The sequence below is a fragment of the Lipotes vexillifer genome, unplaced genomic scaffold (assembly GCF_000442215.2).
Source record: "Lipotes vexillifer unplaced genomic scaffold, Lipotes_vexillifer_v1.1 scaffold299, whole genome shotgun sequence".
NCBI lineage: Eukaryota > Metazoa > Chordata > Mammalia > Artiodactyla > Lipotidae > Lipotes > Lipotes vexillifer.
This window is the reverse complement of record NW_006784347.1, coordinates 906,513-933,728: the sequence shown is the minus strand read 5'-3', so window position 1 is coordinate 933,728 and position 27,216 is coordinate 906,513. Positions and strand designations below refer to the sequence as shown.

Here is a 27,216-nt window from a genome sequence, read left to right as displayed (position 1 = left end):
TCTTTCCCTAAGCTGATGAATAATTGCCATTCAGATCTTAAACACCAAACAAATTTGCCACTTTTTCTTTGGCTCTGTGCCTCAATCTGCTTGAAACAACCACTTGCCCTCCTGACTCTTGTCAGCTGAGAGCCTCAGATCCTACTTCCTGAGGGGTTGCCCCCCCCGCACTGATCCCAGGGCCCAGCGCAGCACCTCAGTGCGGTGTCCCCTCCAAGCTCGGGGCCACCCGTCGGCCAGCCTTCCCAAGGACTTTTTCCGGCACCTCTCACCCCTTTCTTACAACATCAATTTCTCCCTTTCCACGGGAACATTCCTGTCAACATACACGCTTGCTCTCATTTGAAACATTTTTGTGTAAAACCCTCCCTTGACCTCACGATCCCTTCCTGGTACTATACCATTTTTCTCCTTGAAAACTTGGCTGTTTCCACTTCCTCTAAAGCCACCATTAACTTCTTTTTTTGTTTGTTTTTTAGAGTAAACGGTGTTTATTTTTTGTTGAATTTTTCAATCAAATGGAATTGCTTAATTTAAAAAAACTTCTCTCTTTTCTCTTTAAATACTACAGACAATTTCATTTTACCTCAGCACACACCTAGAAACACCAGAGAAAACAGGGCACTAAAAGCATCAGAAATTCAAGTCAACTATGGAAGACCTACTGTTAGCTGGCAGCTCTCAATTCTAAACAGAAGTGTCCCAGAACCTATCGGGTTTGACAAAAGTTTCTTAGAACTCGGGATTTGGGAAAGTTGGACTCCAATTGAATTCTATTACAAAGAGGGAAATTAAGGTCGATGCATCAAATGAACACCCAAAGAAACATTTAAAAAACGTGTTTGAGGGACTTCCCTGGCAGTTCAGTGGTTAAGACTCTGTGACTCCACTGCAGCGTACATGGGTTTGATCCCTGGTCGGGGAACTAAGATCCCACATGCCGTGCAGCCAAAAAAAAATAAAATAAAAATATTTTTAACAAGTGTTTGACTAAAACTCAGTATGTGAGATTATGAAGTAATAACGTGTCCTCCTAGTTACTTTGTCCTGGAATATATATAGGTTATTTGTAGCCATCACTGCTACAATATCTTCTGAAAGATGCCAAGCTGTATGCAAGATCTTTTTTGCTAAAGTCCAGACTGTCGACACTGATCTCGTCTTTTCTCTGCTTGCCCCTCATGCACACTGCTCAGTTTTAGGATAGCTTGGGGTTTGCTGTTTTCCCTCGAGGCCTCAAGAGTAACATCACACTTGCTATTTCGGTCAAACATCCTGAATAAGTTGTTGTAGGAGCCCGTCATGATAACACTGTCTGACCCATTCCACACACACTCAAATTTATCAAAAATGCAGTCATTTTTGTAGAGGGAGCACAGCCTGCTGCAGAGGTAGCTGTGAACCAGGTCTCAGTGGGGCGGTTTTCCATGTTGAGATCCCAAACTTTGATGGTCAGATAGTCTCTGGTCATGATATACCTCCCACTGTGGCTGAACTTCACATCCGAAATCGGAGAGATAATTTCAGAGAATAACGACCTGTTGCTTGGATCTTCCAGCTCTTCAAAAACTGGTCATGGAGGGTCTCCGGGGAGGCAGGAGGTATGGGGGGCAGCTGTGGCTCACTGTGGGGGCAAGGACACTGGTGGCAGAGGTACTGGGGACCAGTCATCTGCGTGAGCTCTCTTGGAGGCCGCCACTCCCGCACCACCCAACAGCCTGCAGGCTCCGGTGCTGGGACGCCTCAAGCCAAACAACAAACAGGGTGGGAACACAGCCCTGCCAGTTCACTGTTTCTAATTTTTTTTCCTTTTTTTTTTAATTTTTAAAATTTATTTGTTTATTTTATTTTTAGCTGCCTTGGGTCTTTGCTGCTGCACGTGGGCTTTCTCTAGTTGCAGTGAGCAGGGGCTACTCTTCGTTGCGGTGACCGGCTTTCTCATTGCGGTGTCTTCTCTTGTTGCAGAGCACGGGCTCTAGGCGCACGGGCTTCAGTAGTTGCGGCTCGTGGGCTCTAGAGAGCAGGCTCAGTAGTTGGGGTGCACAGGCTTAGTTGCTCCGCGGCATGTTGGATCTTCCCGGAGCGGGGCTTGAACCCGTGTCCCCTGCACTGGCAGGCAGATTCTTAACTACTGCGCCACCAGGGCTTCTGCAGTGGAAGTGTGGAGTCTTAACCATCCGACTGCCAGGGAAGTCCCTAGGAAAAATTTAAGCCTACAGGAAAGTTGAAAAAGGGTTAAAACAGCCCCCCACCTAGATTTTCCAATTAGCATTTTGCCACATATGCTATATCTCTCTCTCTAATAGATAACGTACCTATATATAAACTATGTATATACCTATATATAACATAAATACAATTTATATAAATATTATATGTAACATATACAGATATATATGTATAGTTTGTTATTGTTGAACCACTGGAAAACTTTCAGGCATCTTGCTCCCTCACCCCTAAATACTACAATACTACAACATGTGTCTCCCAAGAACCAGACCTCTCTCACGTAACTGAAACTGCACAACTCAGATGGGACTCGAACCCATGGGCTGGGACTCGAACCCACTGTCTTTTAATTGAGATCACACACCTGGTCTCAGGACTTAATGAAGCTCAGATTCTTTATGTCTCAGTGCAGAAGTAATTCAGCAAGAGGCAAAGTGATAGGTAAGAAGTGGATTTATTTAGAGAGATACACATTCCATAGAATGCAGTCTGCCTCAAAAGGCAAGAGCGACCTCAAAATACGGGGTGGTTAGTTTAGGGTTTTTTTTTTTTTTTTTGCCACATGGCTTGCGGGATCTTAGTTACGCGACCAGGTATTGAACCCAGGCCAAGGCAGTGAAAGCGTGGAGTCCTAACCACTGGACTGCCAGGGAATTCCCTGGGGTGGTTAGTTTTATAGGCTGGATAATTACATAGGCTAATTATGCAATTACCCAGCCCATAAAAAGTGGGAGAATTGTTCCAACTATTTGGCGGGGGAGGGCAGGGGTTTCCAAGAATTGGGCCACTGCCCACTTTTTGGCCTTTTATGGTTAGCCTCAGAACGATCACGGTGCCCTCCGAGTGTGCCATTTAGATGCTAATGTATTACAATGAGCGTATAATGAGGCTCAAGGTCTACTGGAAGTGGAATCTTCCACCATCTTGGGCCTAATCAGTTCTAACCAGTTTTTGTGGTATCTTCAACAGCTATGTCATTCTTTTAAAGGTTGTGCCCTGCCCTCTTCCCTCCTGTTTCTTTTTTTTGGCCGCACCACATGACATGTGGAATCTTAGTTCCCCCACCAGGGAATGAAACCCCGCCCCCTGCAGTGGAAGTGTGGAGTCTTAACCACTGGATCGCCAAGGAAGTCCCTTCCCCCTGTTTCATAACCACAGACCATTATCACACCCAAGAAATTAAATGCTGATACAATAATCTAATATAAAGTCCACTTTCATATTTCTTCATTTGCCCCCAAAAGGTCCTCCATAGCTACTTTTTTTTTTGGCGGTACATGGGCCTCTCACTGTTGTGGCCTCTCCCGTTGCGGAGCACAGGCTCCGGACGCGCAGGCTCAGAGGCCATGGCTCACGGGCCCAGCCGCTCCGCAGCATGTGGGATCCTCCCAGACCGGGGCACGAACCTGCGTCCGCTGCATCGGCAGGCGGACTCCCAACAACCGCGCCACCAGGGAATCCCCCTATAGCTACTTTTTAATCCAGCTTTCATTCAGGGAAGAGGCACACCCCAATTTACCTTCCAGATCCACCACTCCACCCAGAGTGTTCAAAGTTGGGTGACTTCTTTACCAAATATAAAAAGCCCTCTCTGGCCTTGGCAGGGGGGTAACCCAAGGCAGTCTCCAATGTGGGCTTCTGGGTCAAAACACATTGTTTCCCCCCGCCTTCCTTGATCCGTCCCCTCTACCAGTCCTGTGAATGTTGGGGGACCCCAGGCCTTTGTGCTGGGCCCCTTCTCTCCAGTTCCCAGGTGGTCTCATCTAGGCTGGTGGCTTTAACACCAGCTGCATGCTGATGCCACCCATATTTCCAGCATCCAAGCTCTGACATCCCCCAACTCCAGACTGATGTACCCCACTGTTTTTTCTCAGCACCTCCCCTGTGACGGGCCATCAACACCTCAAACTTAACATGTCCAAACTGAGGTCTTAACGTCTTCCCTTCTTTCCCATCTCAATAACAGCATCCCCCTCACCTATCATCTGCCTTGATTCCACCCTTCCCTCACCAGCCCCCCAACCACTGGGTCTTGTCTGGACCCCTGCTCCCTGCATCTTCCCCGCCACCTCTGACGTCTGGTCCATCCTCAGGGGTCTGCATAGCGCAGGAGCCTCCAAACTGCCCCTTACGCTTGCCCCCACCCCCCCACCAGCACATTTTCCAGCATTGCTAATCTTTTAAAATTGTAATTCAGGTCAGACCACTCCCTCTTTTAAAAGCCTCCAACAGCTTCTCCTTGTAATGAGAAAACTCCCAACTCAGCGGGGTTTCTGAGGCCCCTGGTGGTCTAGTCCTGGCTTTCTCCAACCTACTCCACCATTCTTTCTGGTGACCCTACCCTGGCCTTCATTTAGTTCCTTAAATGCCCAGGCTTTACCCCCTTGGGCCTTTTGTTTCTACAGGCTCTCGCCTCTGGCTGCTACGCCCTTACCCTGGGTCTCAAGGTCAGCCTGCCTGTTGGAAAGCAGCCCCCAGCTCTAAGCTCACGCCGCCCTCCCCAGGCCATCTCCTGGGGAGGGCTCTGATTGGCTTAGCTGGTGTCACATGAACACACTTGTCCAATCATCTGTGGCCAAGAACAGGTCACTGGGAGGAAAACACAGCTGCCAGGAGTTGCATTTGTTCCCTTGGGGGTTGGAGGTTTGGGGCGGGGGAGCGGTTTTGGGGGAAGAAGGTGGGCAATGTCTCTAAGTCTCTGCTCAGCCTTCAGTGCGCTCGGCCCCTCAGTAGCGCTTAACCTATTGGGAACTACCCCTTCTATTTTTCCAATAAAATGTCATCTATTTTAGCCAAAAAGGGCAATATATACTTACTGATAAAAGAGTTAAAAAATACAGAAAATAACAAGGGGGGAAAAAAAACAGGATTATACCAGCTGAGGACAACCACTGTTAGCCTCCATCGGCTCTGTTGTCGCCTCCCTGGTCAATCTCCAGCCATGAACCTTGAATGGATCCTCACCTTCCACCGCTTCTGCTTTTTCATTGTATATCTGGATTCTTTCTCCCATTTTGTTTTTTTTTTCCGGCTCTCACTGAGATATCACCCACTGCAATGGCTTCAACCAACCACCACATTTATGCTGGTGATTCCCTGAAATCCTTTCCTACCAATTTCTTGGTTTCAGATTTGTATCTGGCTGCTGGATGGCTCCACAAGATGGCCCCACAGGATGGCCGTGGGTGGCTCAAACTGGGAGGCTCTCCTTCCATACCTTGAAATCTCTTCCTTCTTCTCTGGATTGAAGCCCATAATTAATGGCATTGATGAAGTAAAATTCATATTCTATGGCAAGATGAGAAAAATTTAAACAAAATTTTTCTTTGCCTATTTGGGCCTCCTCTCTCCCCTTTAGTGTGTAGTGTGCATCTGCACTAACCAGACCTTCTTAAGCGATAACCTTCCTTCTTAACCTTGTAAGGGGCCACAATGACCCATGACCCACTACTCACTTTGCATGTGTAGGTCTGGATTGTGTCAACTGTCAATAATACATCATTTGATGTAGGACCCTTTGTCTCAAAAACTTATATAACTGTGCTTTGACCTCTAACTGATGGAACAGTCCTCAGAGTTTTCTGAAAGACTGTCTACAGGGTTATAATCCTCAGGTTAGCTCCAATAAAATTTTCCATTTCTTTCTCAGAGAACTGTCCCATGTACCATCCTTCCAGAACAGCCATGATCCTGTCCATTTGCTGCTCTTCCCCCATAAATGCGTCTTTGAGAAATTCCATTTCTTTGGCTGGACACCATCATCCCACCCCCATCCACTTGGTAAACTCATCTTCCAAGACCCTGCCCAAGGGTTACCTGCTCTGTAACATCCTCCCGAGAAGTCCTGCTCTTCTGTGCTCCAGGAAAATGCCATTTATGGAAGTCATTTCTGTACAAATAAATGTAAAAAGCCTGGATTTTGTTCCTCGATGCCACGGATGCCACCATTCCAAATTCCTGACCCACTGAGACTTTGCTCAGTTAGACTGCCCTATATGCATACAGAAATGCTAAAGACTTTACACAACAATTCTCTCCACAAATGGTTCCCTGAGACAGACAGTGTGGGCTGGGCAGAGGGGGAAGGTAGAGTGAGGGGTTCACTCACATCTACCTCCATCAACTCTGCCCCTTCATCTGGGAGGCTGATGCCACCTGAGGGGCCTAGTCACATTGTGACTTTCATGGGCTCTGGTCACTTTTGATTTCATGAGCCCTTTCCTCCATTCATTAAATTTTTTTTTTTTTTTTTGCAGTACGCGGACCTCTCACTGTTGTGGCCTCTCCCGTTGCGGAGCACAGGCTCCAGACGTGCAGGCTCAGCGGCCATGGCTCATGGGCCTAGCTGCTCTGCGCCGCGGCATGTGGGATCTTCCTGGACCGGGGCACGAACCTGTGCCCCCTGCATCAGCAGGCAGACTCTCAACCACTGCACCACCAGGGAAGCCCCCAATTTTCTTTTTTAATAAATGTATTGGTATAAAAACAAACATAACCTAGGCTGCCTTCATTATCATATATTCATTACCAACTATTCATTTTTTCCTTCTGTTTTTTTTTTTTAATTTACTAAAATTTTTTTTTTTTTAATCTTTGGCTGCACCAGGTGGGTTGCGGGCTTGTGGGATCTTAGTTCCCCGAGCAGGGATTGAACCTGGGCCCTCCAGTAAAGGTGTGAAGTCCTAACCACTGGAAAACCAGGGAATTCCCCTCCTTCTGGTTTTAAAATAAATCAAATTAAAACGTTTTCAAGGGCCCCTAAAAGTATTGTGGGCCCAAGTCAATGCACTGTAAAGGAGATTGTGCCCTGTGCCTCATGAAGGAGCTGACTGGCTGAGGGCAACAACCTGAAACTCACTGAAAGCTGGAAGGTTTTATCTCCTCTTAACTGTTCTCTGAGACTTGAGAGAAGATGTAGATTAATGCTTCTTGCTACAATCTTATCAAAACTCAGGAACACATGGTTATTCTCTCTAGGCAAAAGTTGCCGAGGGACATACGATCTATATAACTGCTAAATACACAACATATGATAAAGCATGCCTTACGCAAACTAGCCTTTTAAATACATAATAGCCCACAGAGGTTGGCTTCCAATGCTGTCCCCTCAAGGAGTTAGGATGGAGTTATGGGGGCTGCTTGGGCTGCTGGATGATTATTATTGTTCATACCTGACAGTTGAGGAAACTGAGAATTAAAGGAATCTGGTAACTGAGCCAAGATGATGCAGAGAACAAATGAATTAGTGACTCCAGGATTTCAATCCTGGTCTGTGCTCTTATGAGTTGCTTTGGACAGACAGACAGACAGAGTTTGAGGTGCCTAAGGGCCTTCTAGGGGAGAGAGACATCAGGAGGTATTTAGATAAACTAGTTCAAGGATCAAGTGCGATCCTTAGCTTGTGACATAGACTTGGGAACTATCCAAGTGTTGGTGGCATTTAAAGATTCAAAGTGGATCAGCTTGTTCACTGTTGCAATCTCTGTACCATGAAACCACCCTGAGTGGGCCCCCTCCCTTGGGGAGATGAGCAGCTTTGCTCTCTTGTGGGCTCTTACTCCTTACTCTTTCCGGTATGCCTGGCTCCTGAGAAACATTTACAGGGCAACTTCTGTCCACAGGCCTTGGCCTCCCAGCTTGGCCTTCCATATCCAGCCCCACTATTTCCTGCTTGGATTAGATGCCAGAACTTGACTTTCCTCACTTTGATGCCTGATCTCTCTGTGGAACCAGCACCTCTGTGCACTCACCCACACAGTATTTATTGAGCACCAACTATGTGCAGGACACCATTGTAGGTACTGAGGATACAACTGTGCACAAAGTTGACAAAGTCTCTTGAACCCAAGGAGCTTATAGTCTAGAGGCAGGAGGCAGACAATAAACAAATAATAGTTCCAGGTGTCAGGAATACCATAAAGCCTCATAATGTGGCATGAGTGAGGGCACAGGAGGGCTCTGAGGAGTGGCGGTGACACTGGTCAAGGTTGTTGGTGGGAAAGGAGTCTCAGAGGGGGGATGTTGCAGCTGAGCCCTGAATGAGGAGATGGTAGCGGCTGTGAGGAGACGGTGCGCGCAGGGCCCTTCCAGCAGGAGCAGTGAGCTGTGCGGGTCCAGGCTTGGTATGCCTGGAAGGCCCTCCTGATGGTGGGGAGGGGCTTGGAAAGGCAGAAAGAGCCAAGGCAGGCAGGGGGTCCTGCCCTGGGTGAAAGGCCCAACCTAGGGCCACCAAGGACCAGCTGACGAGATGGGAAGAGAAGACCCCTTTTTCCTGGGGAAGGAGGAGGAGAAAGAGGGAGGAAAAAGCAGCAAGGAAGAAGCAGCAGCAGGATCGGGGCCCTTGTTAAAAAACTGTTAAGAATTTCAAGATGGTGATGGCAGAGCATTGAACCTGGTGAGGGCCCTTCTGAGCACCGAGCATGGTGCCACTCAACAGGACATGGTCCATGACACTAGCCCCAACCCAGTGGAGACCCTTGGGAAGATGAGGCACGGAATCCAGGTCCTCCTTTCACCCCAGGCTGAGCCTCACCTCGCAGGCAGGGCCACAGGACACAGGGTGAAGGTGGTGGGTTAAAATTGTCTATTTTGATGAAAATGTTGCAAACTGTACAATGTTGCAAAACCAACATAATTTATGTAGCTGATTTCATGGACTTTTGATTACACTTCTGACAGTTGCAGTGTTCTTCTTTCCCTTGGGAGATTTGGGGCAGATGGGGCCCGGGAATCTCTCCTCCTCACAATAGGGTTAACCTCTGAGCAGGTGTGACATGTTCCCGGGCAGGCACAGTTGGTTGGAGCCAAGAATGTTTAACCCCCTCTATTATGTCAAATATCATTTATATCAAACCACCCCTCCTTAGTCTTAGGCTAATTACCTTATGATTAACACTAGTCCTCTGACCTTGGTAAACCATTTATTCTCCCCGAACTTCAGATTCCCTCATCTGTAAAAAGGAGATAATTATACTTCACAGGGGTGCTGTGGGGATTAAACATATGAAAAGCCTTTTTAGAGTATTAAGGTCTAAACAAATGCCAGGTAGTGTTACTACAGATCTGCTCAGTGGTTGCCTCAACCATGCAGACAGGGGATTCGGGACAGCCACGGCTTGACAGAAGCCTCTCTTTGTGCCACTGACTCTGAGGCTCTGGTGTATTCTTAGCAATCAACTTTTGATCTTCAGTTTCTCAAGCAGCTTCCTTTCCTGGGGAGATCCCCTTGGCTTGTCAGGTATGCCTCAGATCACAGATCAATAATCCTGGTTTATATAAGAGACTCTCATGAGTTGGGCTGCCTTCATAATTTTAATAGTCCCTAAATGAACCAAGAAGAATCCAGATCCTGGACCTGAGGGTCTGAAGGAGACAAGTAATCATTCGCTCTTATTTCTTAGTGCACTTGGGTAATACTCTTCTTAATTAGTTTTTTAAATTAATCGGTAGTTGCAGCATGCAAGGCTCTCTAGTTGTGGCACGCGGGCTGTAGAGCAGGCAGGCTTAGTTGCCCCGCGGCATGTGTGATCTTAGTTCCCCGACCAGGGATCGAACCTGAGTCCCCTGCATTGGAAGGAGGAGTCTTAACCACTGGACCACCAGCAAACTCCCAGTAATATGCTTATTAAAAGGTGCTAAAGGCAGATACTTTTATTACAAGAGTGAGCAATGGTCCCCTAAGCTTCTATCTGTGATGCAGTGTTGCCCATGCCATGGGGTGGAGTCTACCAAGATCCTTAGGCCTCTGCAGTGGCCGTTCCTTCTGCCTTGAAGGCCCTGCCTCCACACATCCCATGAAAAATGTCACCTCCTCCAGGAGATCTTCTCTGCCCACCCCACCTCAGAGGGCCCTTTCCCCTGCTCCCCGTCACCTCTCTATCCTCCCTACCCTGCTCGATTCTTCCTGGCATATGCCCACCTGACTCATGTTTTATAGGTTTACTGTTGGAATCACCCCATTTAAGTGTGAGCTCCGAGAGAGCTGTGACTCTGCTCTGTTCACTGCGGTGTTTCCAGGCCTGGGGCTCAGAGCTTTTGACCAGCAATGGGATCCAGATAGAACTTATTCTCGTTTTCATTGTATTTATTTTTTAAAAATACTTTTGTACAGGACAAATACTTATTTTACATTTATCACAGTGATATAAAGTTTCCTTTAAAAATAAATTTAAGAAGGTAAGTAATTTAAAAAGATCAAGTAAATAATGGTGGTGCCCAGGTGTCACATAAAGGGTGCTCTGTGGATGCCTTTTGGGGACTCTGCTAGGTCTGTAAACGCATTCTGGCAACTGCTTACTCCTAAATGTGTGTGTGCGTGCACACACACACACACACACACACACACACAAACACAGAGAAACACACTCATATTACAGAGACATCAAGCCTTAGGGTTGATGGTCACCTCCTACAAGTGGACCAAGGAGCAGGGAAGGTCCTTGGGCAGACTGGGGAGTGCTGGTGAGTACACACTTCCCAGGGCTCCTGAGGCCCCTCTACCTTTCTGCCTGGGCGTCCATGAGACACTCTGTGTCCTCCTACCTTCTGTTTTCTCCCTTAAGCCAGCTTGAGCTGCTACTTGTAACCACAGTCCTGTACACTACGGTCTTCTGAAGTTAAATACAAACTGTGTGCCGATGCATGTCTGTTGTCGGGGGTGGGGGCACGGCAGGAAAAAGCTATTTAGTCATTCAGTCCTCATGCATCGTGCACAACCATGGGCCAGGTGCTGGCTACTCGGTTAAGTGCTGAGAATACAAAGTTCCCCCAAGGAATTCATCATTTCCTGAGCTCCACTGAGTGTCAGCCTTAATCACCCAATAAATGCTGAGCAATGGGAAGCAAGGCTGAGCAGGGCATGGGGGGCTCACTGGCGGCACAGGACGTGAGGGCTTTCTCCAGTTCTGCTCCTCCCCATGGAAGTGTTAAAAGTGTGGCTCTCTTAGTTTTTTTTTTTTTTTTTTTTTTTGCTGCGCTGTGGTCTTAGTTTCCCAACTAGGGATTGAACCCGGGACCTCAGCAATGAAAGCGTGGAGTCCTAACCACAGGACCACCAGGGAATTCCTGGATATTTTAAGTTTTAATGGAGAAAGGAAGGTGGAGGATGAATGAATGAATGCAATTTGGGGCTTACCTCAGGGTAAAGATGCCAAGTTTGAGCCCTTGGTCAAGGTTACTGGCTACTGTGTCTCAGGGCCCCCACTGGAGCATGGAATCTGACTGTGGCTGTTTGTTTGTCCTGTAACTTGGTCATGTAGTACAAGTCCACTGACTACAGTCAAGAGACAACCGATATCCAATCTTGCACCTAGAAATTCACTGGAGTAAAGTGAGGTGGCTGTGATACACCATTTTGGTGTTTTTACTTGCAAAATTCATCACCAGCACTCCTCCCACCTCTCAACCCAGGCTCCCAAATCAACCTGCACACCGAATTAAGAAGCATATAAAAATGTGCAACGCATCAATGCAGCCCGGCACTGAAAATAGCAGCTGCAGCCACAAACCAAAAAAAGGCCTTTGTGAACAGAGTGAAAGAAACTGTTTGTCCTGAGTTCATCTTTTAAGCCACAGATCGAACCCCCTACTATTACTAAAGTAACGTCTTTAATCAAAGATAGGAATCAATTAGAGGAAAGTAGGATGTCTTAGTACATTAGATTTCCCTTTTCCTACTAAGTTTCCAAGTCCCTAATTTCCTATTCAGAGCCCAAGAGAGTATGAACTCACATGAAGGCAGGTAGTGGACCCATTGCAAAGCAGAGATTTGACAGCATTAGCAGAGGCCAAGTTCAAGATGAAGCACACAAAATCGGGAGATGAATCACTTCTGAGGTGTAAGAACCCATGGTCTCCAGGTGACAGTGTTGCACCCTGACCCTGGGCACCACCTTCAGGAACACGGCTTCTCTCTAATAGCTCTGGTGCACGTATCTCAAATTAAACTGTCCCTCATGTTTCAAACAACGTTGAATTTATCTCCTCAGCCAAATTAACACCACTTAGGAAGATCAGTTTCAGAAACAGTTCTCTACTAGACTCGAATCTAAACCACACAACTTCCTGAGCAGTTTCACATGTGGAGCTACCTTCCCAGCCAACACAAGCACTTTTCTTGCTTTAAGAGTATTGAGTCAGACAGATGTAGAGAACAAATGTATGGACATCAAGGGGGGAAAGTGGCAGGGGGGTGGGGTGGGGGGGTAGTGGCATGAATTGGGAGATTGGGATTGACATATATACACTAATACGTGTAAAATAGATAATAAGAACCTGCTGTATAAAAAAGTAAATAAAATAAAATTCAAAAAAAGAGTATAGAGTCAGACTGGAGTCAGACTTATTACAGTCCAGGCAGTCTATTTTTTTGAGTGGCACTGAGGTCTTATTTTAATCTACCCTGACCATATTTAAATGTCCTCTGCCCCCCATTAGTGCTTCCAAGGCTGAAAAATTATGCAAAGTCCCTTACAGAGTTCGAGTTAGCTTGACAGATAAAAGAGTCAGAGAGCTTGGCAGATGGTAGAGAGGTTCAGGGAGCGGGAGAGGGGGAGGAAAAGGCTCAACTTTTATACCTAAGCCCAAAGCACAAGGCAGGTGCTAGGATGATGGAATAAAAATTGTTCCTGTTGCTTTGAAATGCTTCAGTGATGCAAAAGGAAGGTTTTCTTGCTGTTTTTGAAAGCTACAAATCATTATTCATCAAATGAAGCCAATGATCAGATGTACCAAATTAAGTGTCCCCAAACTATAATTTTTCTCTTGTGAGGAAAGCTGCCTTTACTGGAGTGCACAGACCAAAACATAGAAAAGCCTTTTTGTGACTAGTTGAAACTTCTTATAGAAATCCCACCAATTTTTTCATCTCCTGGCACATGGGATATACTAATTCTTTGGCTTTTGCTGACCCACCTTGTAAAACCTTCTCTAAGTGGTCCTTGTTCATCTTCAGTTTTTCAATTTCACTCTTAATTGAAGCAAATTTCTCAATCACAGCATCTGCCACCATCAGCTTGTAGCGAGCGGTGCTGACGCCAGCACTGATGCAGACCACCTCCTCCACTGGGAGTCCTGTCACTGCTGCATGGATGGAGACCTTGTTGGAGATGCCCCCTCAGCTGGCTGGGCGTAGGTGACCTCTGAGGTGAAGTCTATCACAGCCTTGCGGACTTCTGCAAGGAAGGTCTTTAGTGGATCATTTAATATAGCTGTTCTTCATTTCAAAAGACAAATGAAATACATTCCAGTGACTCTGTTTTCATTTTATTTTTAAAATTTATTTATTTTTGGCTGCACTGGGTCTTCGTTGCTGTGTGTGGTCTTTCTCTAGTTGTGGCGAGCGGGGGCTACTATTCATTGCAGTGAGCGGGCTTCTCATTGCAGTGGCTTCTCTTGTTGTCGAGCACGGGCTCTAGGCACACGGGCTTCAGTAGTTGTGGTACGTGAGCTCCGTAGTTGTGGCTTGCGGGCTCTAGAGCGCAGGCTCAGTAGTTGTGGCGCATGGGCTTAGCTGCTATGCAACATGTGGGATCTTCCTAGACCACGGCTTGAACCTGTGTCCCCTGCATTGGCAGGCGGATTCCTAACCACTGCGCCACCAGGGAAGCCCCAGTGTTTTCATTTTAAATAAATTCATTACAATGGAAAAGATGGGAGCTCCTTTACTCCTACCTTTTAAAACTCAACAGGTGAAACCAAGCAAGGTAGGTGTTAGTGCAGGGGCAGAGGGGTGGTGGCGGCTCTGTGGGGTGCTGAATCCAGGGCAGGAGGGTGTCTGGGTGAGGAGGGTGTCTAGGTGAGGTAATGATGGAAACAGTGGCTTAGAGAGGGTGTCAAAGAGCCCAAGAGGTGAGAGGGCATCCATGTGTGGTGACAAAAGAACGGTTACATATGACTGGATTATCCCAATATGCTGAGGATTGTGGGCATTTGGGATTGTTGGAAAAGAGAACAAGTACAGAGAGAAAGAATAAAAACTAGAATAAATCCTGTGGTATTGGACTGGAATCAAAGGTACTGGTTTGAACTGGTTTTCAATATATATTTAAGTACAGAAATATAGATGTAAGTATGTATACATATACATATATCCCTGAGCTCCATCCATCCACTGAGGGGGCCTGGGAATAGGCACCACAATAGCAATGAGCACCCCTGGCTTGGTTTCTAAATACCTTGCTCTATTAAAAGAAAGTAGAACTCCTTGGGGGAAATAGCTGGTTCAGACCGGGGCAGAGAAAGTACAAGGTGAGCCTGGAACAACTTGTGCTTGAAGTACTGGAATGGTATTTCATTTGTCCTTTGAAATGAAGAACAGATATATTAAATGATTCACTAAAGACCTTCCCTCAGCATCTCTAAAGCATTCATAACAACAGGAACAGTTTTTACTCCTTCTTCCCAGCACCTACCTTGTGCTTTGCACTTAGGTATAAAACCTGAGTCTTGGGACTTCCCTGGTGGCGCAGTGGTTAAGAATCTGCCTGCCAATGCAGTGTAAACGGGCTCGAGCCCTGGTCCGGGAAGATCCCATGCGCCATAACTACCGAGCCTGCGCTCCATAGAGCCTGTGAGCCACAACTACTGAGCCCGTGTGCCACAACTACTGAAGCCCATGCACCTAGAGCCCATGCTCTGTAACAAAGAGAAACCACCACAATGAGTAGCCCCCACGTAGAAACAAAGACCCAATGCAGCCAAAAAAATAAATAAATGAATAAAAAAATTTTTTTAAAAGTGGAGTCTTTTCCTGCTTCCTGCACATATCAAAAGGTCACAAAAGCATTTGAAGGGGCTCCCACTGGCCAAATCCAGGACAATATGAGCATCAATATCATAAAGTATCAAAATGATAGTAATATATAATAATCATTGAGTAAAACAGAAACCTATGAGTCCATAAGCAAATGAATAGAGAAAAGGAAGCCTTCCTTATGGTAGAATGCCAACCAATAAGTATAGGAGGAATGTGGGATTCAAAAACATTACTTGGCTGCCATCATAGTAGTAATTCAGCCAAGAAACAGCAAAAGATGCTGAAGCTAAGGGGTAGAGTTTAATGAGGAATGGGATATTTAGTCTCAAAGCACTACCCTACAAAATAGTTATTAGGAACTTTTCAGTGGAGAAACCCAGCAGGCACCACCCCAATTAAGTGATCAAAGTTAACACCACCACCACCAGGGTTCATCAAAATCATGGACCATAACAGCATCACTTCTGATATTCCTGCCCAAAATATGTACTTGAACCAAATCATGAGGCATTAACAAACCCAATTTGAGGGCAGTCTGCAAAATAGCCTGTAATCTTCAAATGTCAAGATCATGAAAACAAACCTCAAGGATTGTTCCAGACTGAAAGAGACTGAGAAATGACTACTATATGAAACAGAAGGCTTTTTTTTTGATGATAAAGGATATTATTGGGACCACTGGGAAAACTTGGTTACCTGTGGATAGTAGGATTTCCATGTTAATTATCCACTTCTGATGGATATATTCGGTGATATAGGAGAACATCTTCAGTTACACGAATTACACAGTATAAAATATGCAGCAGTGTTGGGATATCACCTTGCAACTTACTCTTAAAAATGATTCAAGGGGACTTCCCTGGTGGCACAGTGGTTAAGAATCCGCCTGCCAATGCAGGGGACACGGGTTCCAGCCCTGGTCTGGAAAGATCCCACATGCCATGGAGCAACTAAGCCTGTGCTCTAGAGACCGCGAACCACAACTGCTGAGTCTGGGTACTGCAACTACTGAAGCCTGTGCACCTAGAGCCCGTGCTCCGCAACAAGAGAAGCCACCACAGTGAGAAGCCCGTGCACCGCAATGAAGAGTAGCCCCCGCTTGCTGCAACTAGAGAAAGCCCGCACGCAGCAATGAAGACCCAACACAGCCAAAAATAACTAAATCTTTTTTAAAAAAAAAATGGTTCAAGGGACCTCCCTGGAGGTCCAGTGGTTAAGACTCCGTGCTTCCACTGCAGGGTTCACCGGTTCGATTCCTGATCAGGGAAGTAAGATCCCGCGTGAGTAAGATCCCGCGTGTCATGCAGTATGGCCAAAAAAAAAAAAAAAAGAAAAGAAAAGAAAAGAAAAGAAAAAACGATTCAGAAGAAAGTTGACTATTCTCACAGTATTTCTGGTACTGTACTTCTCTGTAAGTTTGGAATTATTAAAATAAATGCTTATGACTTATATTTTTATAAATAAACAATTATGAGAATATTAAAGTTTGAGTTAAAAACCCAAAATGTAGGAATGAAGAATTGAAAATTCTTAATTCAGTAAAATGAAGAACACATCATATAGTTTGTGGACCATCAATGGGGGCGATCACATTAAAAAAGTAACAGGGATGAAAGGATCACATTCAGAAGTGAAATGGCTAAAATGTCTCTCAGTCAAACATTTAAGGGCACACAGAGAAAGACAATTTGCTAAAAGTGAAGATCCTTTTAATTTTTTTAGATGCAGGTTACTTAGATGGGGAAACAGTACTTAAAATTCCATGGAACTAAGGTCAAGCAGAGACCATGACCAAATACTTAACAAGGACACCGTATTTTGATGCTCTTTTTTTGAGTCACTACAATATCCAAAGACAGGTGATTCTTCCTAATTTGCATCCCTGATGACCACTGAATGAGACCTTTAGTCATCTTTGTATCAATTTCTTAGTCTAGGCATTTGAATCCCCAACTAATTTAATGCAACTTAGTCATTCACTTCATCATATATAATACTTACACATGGAAATAAATTCTTTGATTCCCATGAATTACATTTCAACTATTAAGTTACAAAATGGCAAGAAAGATTCTTTGAGATCTCTAAGTAAGAAAAAAAAATGAGAAACGTATATACCACAGGGCTTCACAAATATGAAGCAAAAATGGTTAGAATCTTTTGTTGTTGTTGTGTTTTTTTAAAAACATCTTTATTGGAGTATAATTGCTATACAATGGTGTGTTTCTGATTTATAAAAAATGGTTAGAATCTTGATATAAAAGAATTCTTCCTAGGTTCAAATCTGTTGGAATGCTTGAATGGTTTAATATCTACAAGACACCATTTGTGGGCGTTCTTTTAAAAAAGCCCCAGTGACCTCGCCTGTCAGGAGCAGGTGCCTCTCAGCTGGTGCTGGACAGAAGAGGCTTACGATATTTGCACTGAATCCAAACTCGGTACATTGTCAGTTGTTTCCCTCGATTCACTTGCAACCGGCGATCCACCAGGTTCTGAACCTTTTCCAGTCCAGCAGTAGTGAAAAGTGCATCCAGTTCATCTAGTTTGGAAAGAGATGTTTATATATTTTCCCCTGAAGAAAAAGCACTGTGCCTACCACTTCCCATGTTAAATGGCACTCTGTGAGATCGCTGTCCTTATTTATAGATTTTAAATGGCTTGAACAGTATTGTTTAGTTACACATGCAGTAGTGGCTTGGTAGCAGCAAGTCCACATTTAGGTAGGGGAAGGCAAACCATGAGTGAACGGCAGCCTGGAACCCACAGGGAGAACCTCTCTAAAAGTTAGCTGACGGGAAAGAATTTTCTAGGGTTCTATGTACACCTTACAATTATATGCAAAAATTGACATATATGGCATGTCAAAGCCATTTTTTTTTCTTTTTAGGAGAGAGGTTCCATCACTAACTAAAGGTTCAGAAAAGTATGCGACCTGACAAACGGCCCAGGAATGAAGTATTCATAAGGCACTGGAGGAGGAGGAAACCAGCAGCAGGACAAGCAGCAGAGGAGAGCAGTTCTGAGTTACACCTGGAACCCAGGGGGCCATGAGTTCACCGTAACTCAGGTGCACCTAAGGTACCACCCAGCTTAGAGCCTGAAACAGCTACAGTGGAGTCTTGCAAAATGGGCAGGTTCCTGTTCTGGACAAAGTGACAGAGAGGAAGAGCAGCCAGTAGAAGAGCAAAGGAGGGACAGAAGGATCTGACAAGCTGAGCCTACTTGGAGAACAGTGAGTGGTTCAAGGTGGCTGAAGGTAGGCTGAGAGGTGGGGAAGGGCAGAGAAGAGGCTGCGAAAGATAGAAGGGTCCAGATGATTTCACTTCTGAAAGCACACGGAGGAACATGTAATCTGGCCCTGTGGGGGCTGTCAGCATAAAGACGAGTGCTTTCATACCTTGCGTGAAGAAGTACACTCTGGTGCCATCGCCTCTCACATAGAAATTTTCAGACAGACACTGACCTGCAGAGTGATGTGGTAAAGACCAGAGAAACTTTAAAGCACTTCTTTGAATTTCATTGCCAATCAAATGTGCATCAAGATATCAATTTCTTGGGCCAAGAACGGATCCTTTTCTTGGTTACACTGGTACTTTGCAGGAATCTGCAATTTCTCTCCTACAAAGGAATGGTGCTTTGGAGAAGAGCAGCCCAAGGGGAATAATCAAACTTCAGTGTTAGCTAACACATGCAATTCTCAGCCCCCTGTTCTACGGTTCCGTTTCATGATGAAAATAGCTTGTTTTTCCCTCCCTCCCCGATTAAATAAATAGCACATACACTTTGTTTAAAAACAGAAACAACTTTCTAAACGGCCTTCTGCCCCTCTGAAAACACGTTTAAAAAAACCTCAAGGAATATAGCTAAGCTTAAGGAAATTTGAGACAGCCACTATTCCTGTTTTAGTGACTGTCCTTTTGCATGTCTCTCCACGTATCCACATGCATTCATAAATATGATTATATATACTGTTTTTATCAAAGACACAAACCTCCCCTCCTGCTGCTAAGCCCCCTGACCTTGTCAATTTAACAACCTGACATGTAATCAATCCTTCTACACCTTTTGAATGTCCAAATAATCTTATTTTTCCCCAGTTACTGTTATACATAGGATTAAATTTAAAATACCCATGTGCACATTGCTTTTCTCACTTGGTAATATAGCATGGAAACCCCCCCAAGACCAGTGGTATGGGGTCTATCTCATGTGATATGCACAACATTCCCCTATCCAGAGGCAGTCACTTTGTTTCCAAGATTTTGCTTATTATACACATATTATGTGCTGGTTCTTGAATAAATCCCAAAAGGACTGTTGGATTGGATAGATAACATTAGGATGCTTAAAGAAAGGCCGTAACCATTCCTATTTCTACCAATAATGGAAGAGTGTATCTTTCTCTGAATCAGCAACAATCTCATTGTTATTTTTATTTTCTTGAAATTTTGGTTTCGGCCATTTGGATCTGCTCTTTAGTAAATCAACTCTAAAACACTTCTTGTCTGTTTTTTGGTGGGTCACTGATCTTTTCCCTTATCAATCTGCCAACAGCCCTGCTTGAAGAGCACTGACATTGTCTTTATCTGTTCCTTTAACTGAAAATATTTGTCCTCAATCTGTCATTTGTCTTTTAACTTTAATGGCATCTTTTGCCATACCACACTTAAAAACTATTTATGTAATCAAATGCCTTTTTCTAAAAAAGACCTCCCTAATACCTAGATTATACAAGTCTTCAAAAACATACCACCCTTTCCATGTATTAAATAGCTTTATGTATGGAGCTATATAATTTGAGAGTCTCTATTTTATTCCACTGATTTGTATGACTATTCTTATGGCAAAACCGTTGTTTTGATTATAGTGGGAAAATACCTTTTTTAAACCGAAGCTGAGCCATGTCATAGCGGCCATAATCTCGCAGAAGCATCATCCCTCCAGGCTTCAGAAGCCTGCTTAGCCTGTTGATAGCCTTTTGCATCCTGTGGGGCAGCAGGGAACGAAGATCAGATCTCTTTAAGGACAGGGTTCCTCTCCCCTGTAGCATATCCCGAAAAGCCCTGAAATCTCCTCCGCTCTTGTTTCAGTTATAACCTGAGCACACGCCCAAACCTCTGCTGCGCCTTCTGCAGCCTGCTCACAACTGTGCCTCCAATCCACTGCCTTCAGTATGAAGAGGTCTGAAGAGGCCTGCTTCTTCAGCAGAGGTCCACCACGGCGGAAGTTACGTGCTCTCTGCCTGATTCACTTCCCACTCCTCATGGGGAAGCCAATCCTACACCAGGCTCCCACGGATCTGAGAGGACCCCTGACCACCCGGTGTGGAGACTGCTAGTTGACCCATCTGCCTGCCCCACTAGGCCCAAGCTCTTTGAATGCAGCCTGCATCTTTCCATCTGTTAAATGAAGACTGAACCTCAAGAACTTACAATTTACATGGTGATACAGTCTGTATGCAAGTGAGTACTCTGGACAGACTGCTTTACACTTCTGACTGCACTTTCCATATACAGAGTCTCAGTGCAGGTTTCAGCTTTAACCACTACAAAAGTATAAATGCTTCAAACTTACAAAAACCATTTGAAAGTCTATTTAAATATTGAATAATGAATTTTTAATTTTAATGTTTTGTTTCAGTCCATATCAGTTTTTAAAAGTGTATAGCATGTAAGCTTCTGCAATTAATGTTTAAAACCATGCCAGGCTGTTTGGGCTGCCCTCCACCTGCCTTTATTTCTCACTCACAATATCCCTGTCAGGTCAGATGACACAATGCTATCCTAGAGGAAATGTGGGCTAGAGAAAGTCAGTCACCCCCCACCCCCCGCAACTGCCCCGAATGCTACTGCCTCCTTGAGACAGTATTTCACCTTCGTCGGGACAACTGGCTGCCTGTCTAGGAGACTTTAATGGTATCTTTCAGGGCAAACCAACTGACTTTCTGTTTATCTAATCGTGATTTTACGGAATTCTCCTGTACTACAGTTTTCTGAAGAACTTAAACAGAGAACACCTGAGTTAAACTTCACTGTAAATTTTGTGCTGTTAATAAGCTGGTTTTATTGAAAGCATTTGAAAGACCAATAATGGGATGTTCTCTAATAGCTGTGGCATCCACAGTTCTAAGACATCATGCTATGTGATGGTCAGTAGGAAATTTCCACACACCCACTAAGACAGCCCCCTCACTCTCTGGGGATGTTAAACCATAATCATGAGAAGAACCGAGCACTGCAGTCAACGAGCAGAGGTTTAGATGCTAAACCAGAAGTTGGACTCCAAGACAAATTTAGAAAAATAGTTGAGAAGCTCCTACTGCTCCTAGGATAGAGGAGCTTCTTCCTGCCTATCAGAACATTAATAAAATCCTTCTTATTTAGGTTCCAACTCTGACATCCAGGTCCCTGACCAAAGCTTTATTTTTGCTATGCTACTGGCTAAGGGATCTAAAACTTACTTGTCTGGAATGATTGCTGAGAGAACAAATATGAGGATGATGACATCAAGACTATCCCCGGGCACCGGGTAACTCTTATCTTCATCACACAGGTCGTGAACAAAGGCAAAACACCGAGAAGGATCATATGCTGAATTTGTCTGCAGACATATATGCAAGAGAGGACACAGACTAGAAAATGTTCACATAGCCTCAAGAAAAGCTACCTTGCTTTAAACGTAACCACCGCCTCTTCCCACTGAGGAGATAGTTCTTGCCATTATGGCAAACATTCTTACTCTTAGGGTAAGAATCAGGAACAACTCTAGGACCCTGTGGAATCTAACTGGTATGCTTAAAATGTAACGTTCCCAACTCCTCTAATTTTAGTCTTTATTCTGATGCGGAGTCAGATCTGAGGACTGGAAAATGACCAGGAAGGTAAGTGACCAAAAGGGCAAAGAGAAACCTCATAAGGAGGAAAACAAAACGTACTGAAAAAGCATGATTTAAACTCCTACTACAGCATATCACATAGATCACAGAATTCTCCAGGAAAATCTCTCTCTCTAGATGTGGAAGATTTAATCTACAATTTATTATCATTAAATTAACTAAGGATAAGCCTCAATATTTGTCTGGTATAGGTTTGCAAGAATAGCTCCAGAAGTGGGAATTCCCTGGAGGTCCAGTTAGGGAATGCTTTCACTGTTAGGGGCCTGGGTTCGATCCCTGGTCAGGGAACTTAGATCATGCAAGCCAAGCATTGAAGAAAAAAAAAAAAATCCAGAATTATTACCAGTTCCTGAGCTCCTACGCTAGGAGCATCATACATTATTGTAACACGCACATTTTTAGGGTAACTTCCCTATCCACATGTCTCTTCTTCAAAAATGTGACTTTGTTCCTCATTGGCCACAGCTAATTGAAACAGGGCAAGTAGACTGTCAGCTGGGTTGAGTCAATCAGACTTTCTGGGGACTTTGGAATCAAGACACTGTCATTCAGGGGAGGTTCTGGGAACACGTGAAGAGGGGAGACTTGTAAGGGACTGGGAGGGGCAAGCATGCTGAGGCCAAGGCCATGTGCAAAAGCAGGAAAAACTTATTAGAGAAAGCTGGTCTGCAGAGAAAAAACAAAACAAAAGGCAAATGGGCAATGAGAGATAAGACACTGTGAACTTGAGGGAGGTATTGTGATAGGAGGGGGCGGCAACATCTCACCAGCCAGCCAGTTTGCCTTTGGTACCTGACACCTTTTCAGGGCTGAGTTTTAGTCCTGGCTACACTTTATGCCCTTGAGTTCCATGACATTCCCTTTATTCCCTTTAGCTGAGTTTGTCTAGAAGTTTCTGTAACTTGTAATTCAAAGAATCCTGAATGAAATAATCACCTCATTTTAATCCTTAAAACATGAGTTTGGGTAGGTCAAGAGACCCGCCCAAAGTTTCACAGCAGGCAAGCAACATATTCTGTATTCACATTTGGCCCTTTCATCTACTCCATGCTGTTTCAGTACATCTTTTACTTTCAGACCACAGTACAATAAGAAAATAGCTAGAGACCTTGATTTTTAGCAGACCCTTTCCCCCTTAAGTCAATGAAAATTAGTGATAGGAGCACTGCACTTACCTGGACCAGTTCTACAGCTGTGGAAGAAAAATCACAACAGTAAACGAAGAGTCTTGGGTCACTGAAATGGGCAGAAAAAACAGAACAATGAGATTACAAACTGTACTATGTCTATTCTCTTTTCTATGTAGCAGAGTTAAAATATGAAGGCACCATATATTAACAATGCAACAGGTTTAATACCCACTAATTTCTCTGATGACAAAGATAACTTATAAATAAAATTAAGTCAAGACAATCCATAAATGGATAATGTAGATATCTAATCTCCTATAACCCACAATTCCCAATAACCACCATTACCACTTGGATGCAGTAAGAGTTCTAAGAAACAACAACCTCTCACTTTTTTCTTCTTTGCTGTCATGTAGTTAAACTTTACAACAAACTTACTTGTTAGTTTGTAAAATTGGAAAGACTGTGTTTCCCACACCACAACCAACCTGTAGACAGAAATGAACTATTAATCACAGAACTTTCCAAAGAATTAATTCCCTAAAGCTAGATAAATAACCAACAACGGATAATCTTGTCTAATTGTATTAGGGAAGGTGTAGCGACCAGAGCTAAATAGTACCCATGACATTCCCTGCCCTTGACCTCGGGAACCCTTAAAGAGATAGTCATAAAAGATGAGAGCATGGGCTTTCACTAGCGGGAGGGAGATGGTCTGGAAAAAAAGGCATGGGCTGCTTTTACTTTCTGAGTTTTGGCAAATGGTCCTGTAAACAAAACATTTTCTTACTGAGCTCCACTATATCATTATTGGAAAAATGTTTCTAGCAGACTGGGTTGAAAAATTCATGAAAGGAGAACCATGGCAACACTGTCCTAAATTCAGCGCTGGGTGTGGTAATAATAAAAACAGCACCATTTACTAAGGGCTTACTGCGTGCCAGACACTATTCTCAGTCATTTTACATATCTTACTTCAATTAACCCCCGTAACAACTATGAGGCAGAGAGAGGCAGAAGTCCCATTCTGCTGGGTAAGGGACTAGCACAAAGTCATGCCAGAGGACTCAGTCCCCAAACTAGTCAGCTTCCGGTAGAGTGTGTTGTCACTTCTGTGAATATTTGTTACAGTGCCCACCCTAGACACTTTTTCGGGTCTAGCCTAGCCTCTGCCACACATCCAAACTGAGAAAACAAGAATTCTCCCACAATTGAGAGTAGGTACCACCGCAACTAACCTCTCCATCTCATAACTATCTTAGAAGTAACAAAAGTTGTCTTCTGACCTGGGACTCTTTACTAGACGGCAGGTACAGCAGGATGCTACAACTTCTGGATGCAATATAATGCTCCCAGATAGCAGATGATCTGTCTTTGTGTGCCATGACCACCAGGTATCAGGTCTGCATCTAGGGCATTTCATTAGTTCAAACACCTGGAGGTGTTTCCAGGCCAACGTAAGGGTCCAGTCTAGTCAGGTTCATCAGTCAGAAGTTACTTCGGTGGTCAGCCTCTCTACTGCCACCCTATGTGCATAAGACAGCCTCACTAACCCCACTACCACGACAATAAAGGGAGTTTACCTCCAGTATTCGGTAGGTGGCTGAGGATCCAGGAAACTCATCAGCACAAATTTCCAGGTGACGGAGTTTCTGAGTTACATTCTCTTCCACAGGAGATGGCTGTGTTTTATGTCCATGGCTGACTGAAGAACAACTGTGCTGTGCTTCTATTATTAAACCAGATTCATCCTCACTGCTTCTACATGCAGGCACTTCACTCCCCTTGTTCTCTGAGAGCAAATCCTTCAAGTGATTTTGGTTTTGGCTAGGTGCCAGCTCTGGGAATTCAGTAAAAAGCCAATGTCTATCCTTGAAAAACCCATTTTCGTGGATTTTGTAGAAGTCATTCCAATATTTGTTGGCATTGATCTCATAATCAACTGTAGATAGTTAAGAAAGAATTTTAAGAACCATCTCTCAATATTTTATCTGTATATAGTGTAAATCACCACCCTGCTTCACCAAAATTTGTACTAAAAGTTATACTCAAGTAGAGCCACAGTCTCAGAGCTGGTGGTCATTTAGTCCTACCACCTATCACACTTGAATTTGCTGTGTATCTTGTCCTTCCAGGGAGTTCAACTTCTGCCAGAGAACTTACTACCTATCAAATCTCCCCTCACATCTTTGGATGGCTCTTAACTACTAGAAAATCCTAATATTAAGCAAAAAATCTGTCTAATCATTTCTGATCAAAAGGTCCTACTATTTCTCAGGGCCAAAGAGAACAACTCTTTTGTATTTGAGGACAATTATTTCCCCTTCTAAATCCTCTTTTACAAGCTAAATGTCCCAGATTCTTCAGTTACTCCCCATGTGAAATCAATGGTTATGATACAGGTAGCTCTTTACATTATGTTCCTCTGTCAGTGATTCTTTAGAGTGTGGAGCCCAGAAATGAATTCTCTACTACTAATAGAGACTAAAAATGGAAACAGAAAATGCTGAAAAGAGGGGAAAATGTCTTCAGATGAGAAGAGATTTGATGACAGAGTACAGGAGAGAGACTAAGGTATGGACTATTTAAAAGAAAGCTGCTGTTTAACGTGATTGAAGCAGTCCTAGATTTCAGTTTTTCCTTTTTAGTAATTTATTTTTTTTTTGAGATAACACTGGTTTATAACTAGATTTCGGTTTTCTGGTCTTTGAAAATATAGGTCCTTGACTAGTGTAGTAGAAGAATAAAAACCCGAGAAACTGGATTTCAATTCCACCACTACTAACTGCTTACCTCTGGGCAAGGCACTTAATGTCCTGAGGTCCAAGATTCTTTAACTGTAAAAAGAGGATATTGGACTATATGATTTTCAAAATCCCTTTCAACCTTAACTTGCTTTGATCTAGTCTTTGTCAAACTATGTAGGGTGAATATTTTGTAACCGGAATCTTCTAATTGTCGTTCAGAACTCTTTCAGTGGGTACTGCTCTCCCATTCCTAGCGCTACCTTCAATTGTCACTTAGGACACAGGCCCAACCAGTCCTAGTTTTTCAGTATCTAGGGATATGTTGCAGTGAAATCATCCACCTCTGCAGAAGGGGTCTCTTTTTTTTTGGCCAGACTTATTTCCACTCTGCTTCATCCACCTTTCCTTGGCAGAAGCCCTAAATCCTCATAGCCATCACACAAAGAAAAGGCACATAATTCACTACTCATTAGCCATCCCCCCCAACAATATTTAGAATCTGACCACTTGAATCTAGCTTTAATGGCAACATTTCCTCAGGCGAAGTGTAATGATGTAGAAAGTATCGATACACTCTCTAAGACAATCATGTGACCACACGGTTGCCACACACCAGCCATATTAACAAGGATCTAGTCAACATAACTAAAGACTTAAATCACTAGAAAATACTATCAAGATGGTTATCTTCTTCCAAACAAAAAACCAAAACCAAAACACGCTCTACGCCCTAACAAGATTTTAAGGCGCAGCCCTTTCCCATCCTTGCCCATTCCCTCCACTCCCGTTCTACCCCCGAGTTCTCTATCAGTCCACTAACAAAGACCCGGCGGCCTCAGTTCTCTGGCCTCTCCGGGAGAGCACGTCCAGCAGTACGCTGGCTGTATATACCACTGTGGGCCCACCTGGGCGCACCTTGTTTCTCCTGGCACACCCGCTGGGTACTGTTCTCCTGGACTTTCCTCTCCGCCGCCGCGGCCTGCTCTTCTGACCACTCCACACTGTCCCTGAGAAAATCAAACGGGTAGCTTAGGGGCCTCAGGTTCCCGCTGCGGGTAGGTGAGTCCTTGGCCCCGGAGCGCCTCTCCCGTGGGAGAAGAGCGCCTCGAGCAGGGCAGCGGGACTCTGGCCGGCGGTCAAGGGTTTCTCGGAGCGCTCCGCAGCGCCGGGACAGAGGGCGAACCGAAGGCCAGGCGAGGGGCAGGGCGGTTACCAGGCATTGTGGTGGAAGACGAGCGCCGGGTCGCTCAGAAACCGGCTCCCGAACTGCTGCCTCTTCCCGCAGACCGCGGTGTGCGTACCTTCAGTGTAGGAGCCGTCCATGACACCGGAGCCGGAAATCCCTACCTTTCCCTAACGCGAGAACTTCCTGCGGGGTCACGCCCCCTTCCGGAAGGCGAGCGGTCTGGGCGGGAAAAGATGGAGGCGGGGCGAGGCGGGGCGGGGCGAGGCGAGGCGAGG

General features: G+C 44.6%; 1 protein-coding gene and 1 pseudogene across 2 annotated transcripts; both read right to left on the bottom strand.

Annotated features, from left to right (window-relative positions):
- Nucleotides 1-990: 990 nt before the first annotated feature.
- Nucleotides 991-15,749, bottom strand: LOC103086735 (serine/threonine-protein phosphatase 2A 55 kDa regulatory subunit B beta isoform-like; annotated as a pseudogene).
- Nucleotides 15,750-17,318: 1,569 nt separating this feature from the next.
- On the bottom strand, nucleotides 17,319-27,115 carry METTL2A (methyltransferase 2A, tRNA N3-cytidine). Of its 2 annotated transcripts, XM_007456744.1 has the most exons (9): nucleotides 26,969-27,115; nucleotides 26,671-26,762; nucleotides 24,592-24,950; nucleotides 23,447-23,496; nucleotides 23,054-23,114; nucleotides 21,444-21,583; nucleotides 19,862-19,968; nucleotides 18,381-18,446; nucleotides 17,319-17,522 (listed from the first exon to the last, which is right to left on the bottom strand). In XM_007456744.1, the coding sequence occupies exons 1-9, from the start codon at nucleotides 27,076-27,078 to the stop codon at nucleotides 17,368-17,370; spliced, it is 1,140 nt and encodes a 379-aa protein (XP_007456806.1). In that variant the 5' UTR covers nucleotides 27,079-27,115; the 3' UTR covers nucleotides 17,319-17,367. The 2 variants fall into 2 exon arrangements, with proteins under 2 accessions (XP_007456806.1, XP_007456807.1); XM_007456745.1 differs by lacking the exon at nucleotides 26,671-26,762 and having other exon boundaries at nucleotides 17,347-17,522; nucleotides 26,969-27,080.
- Nucleotides 27,116-27,216: the final 101 nt, after the last annotated feature.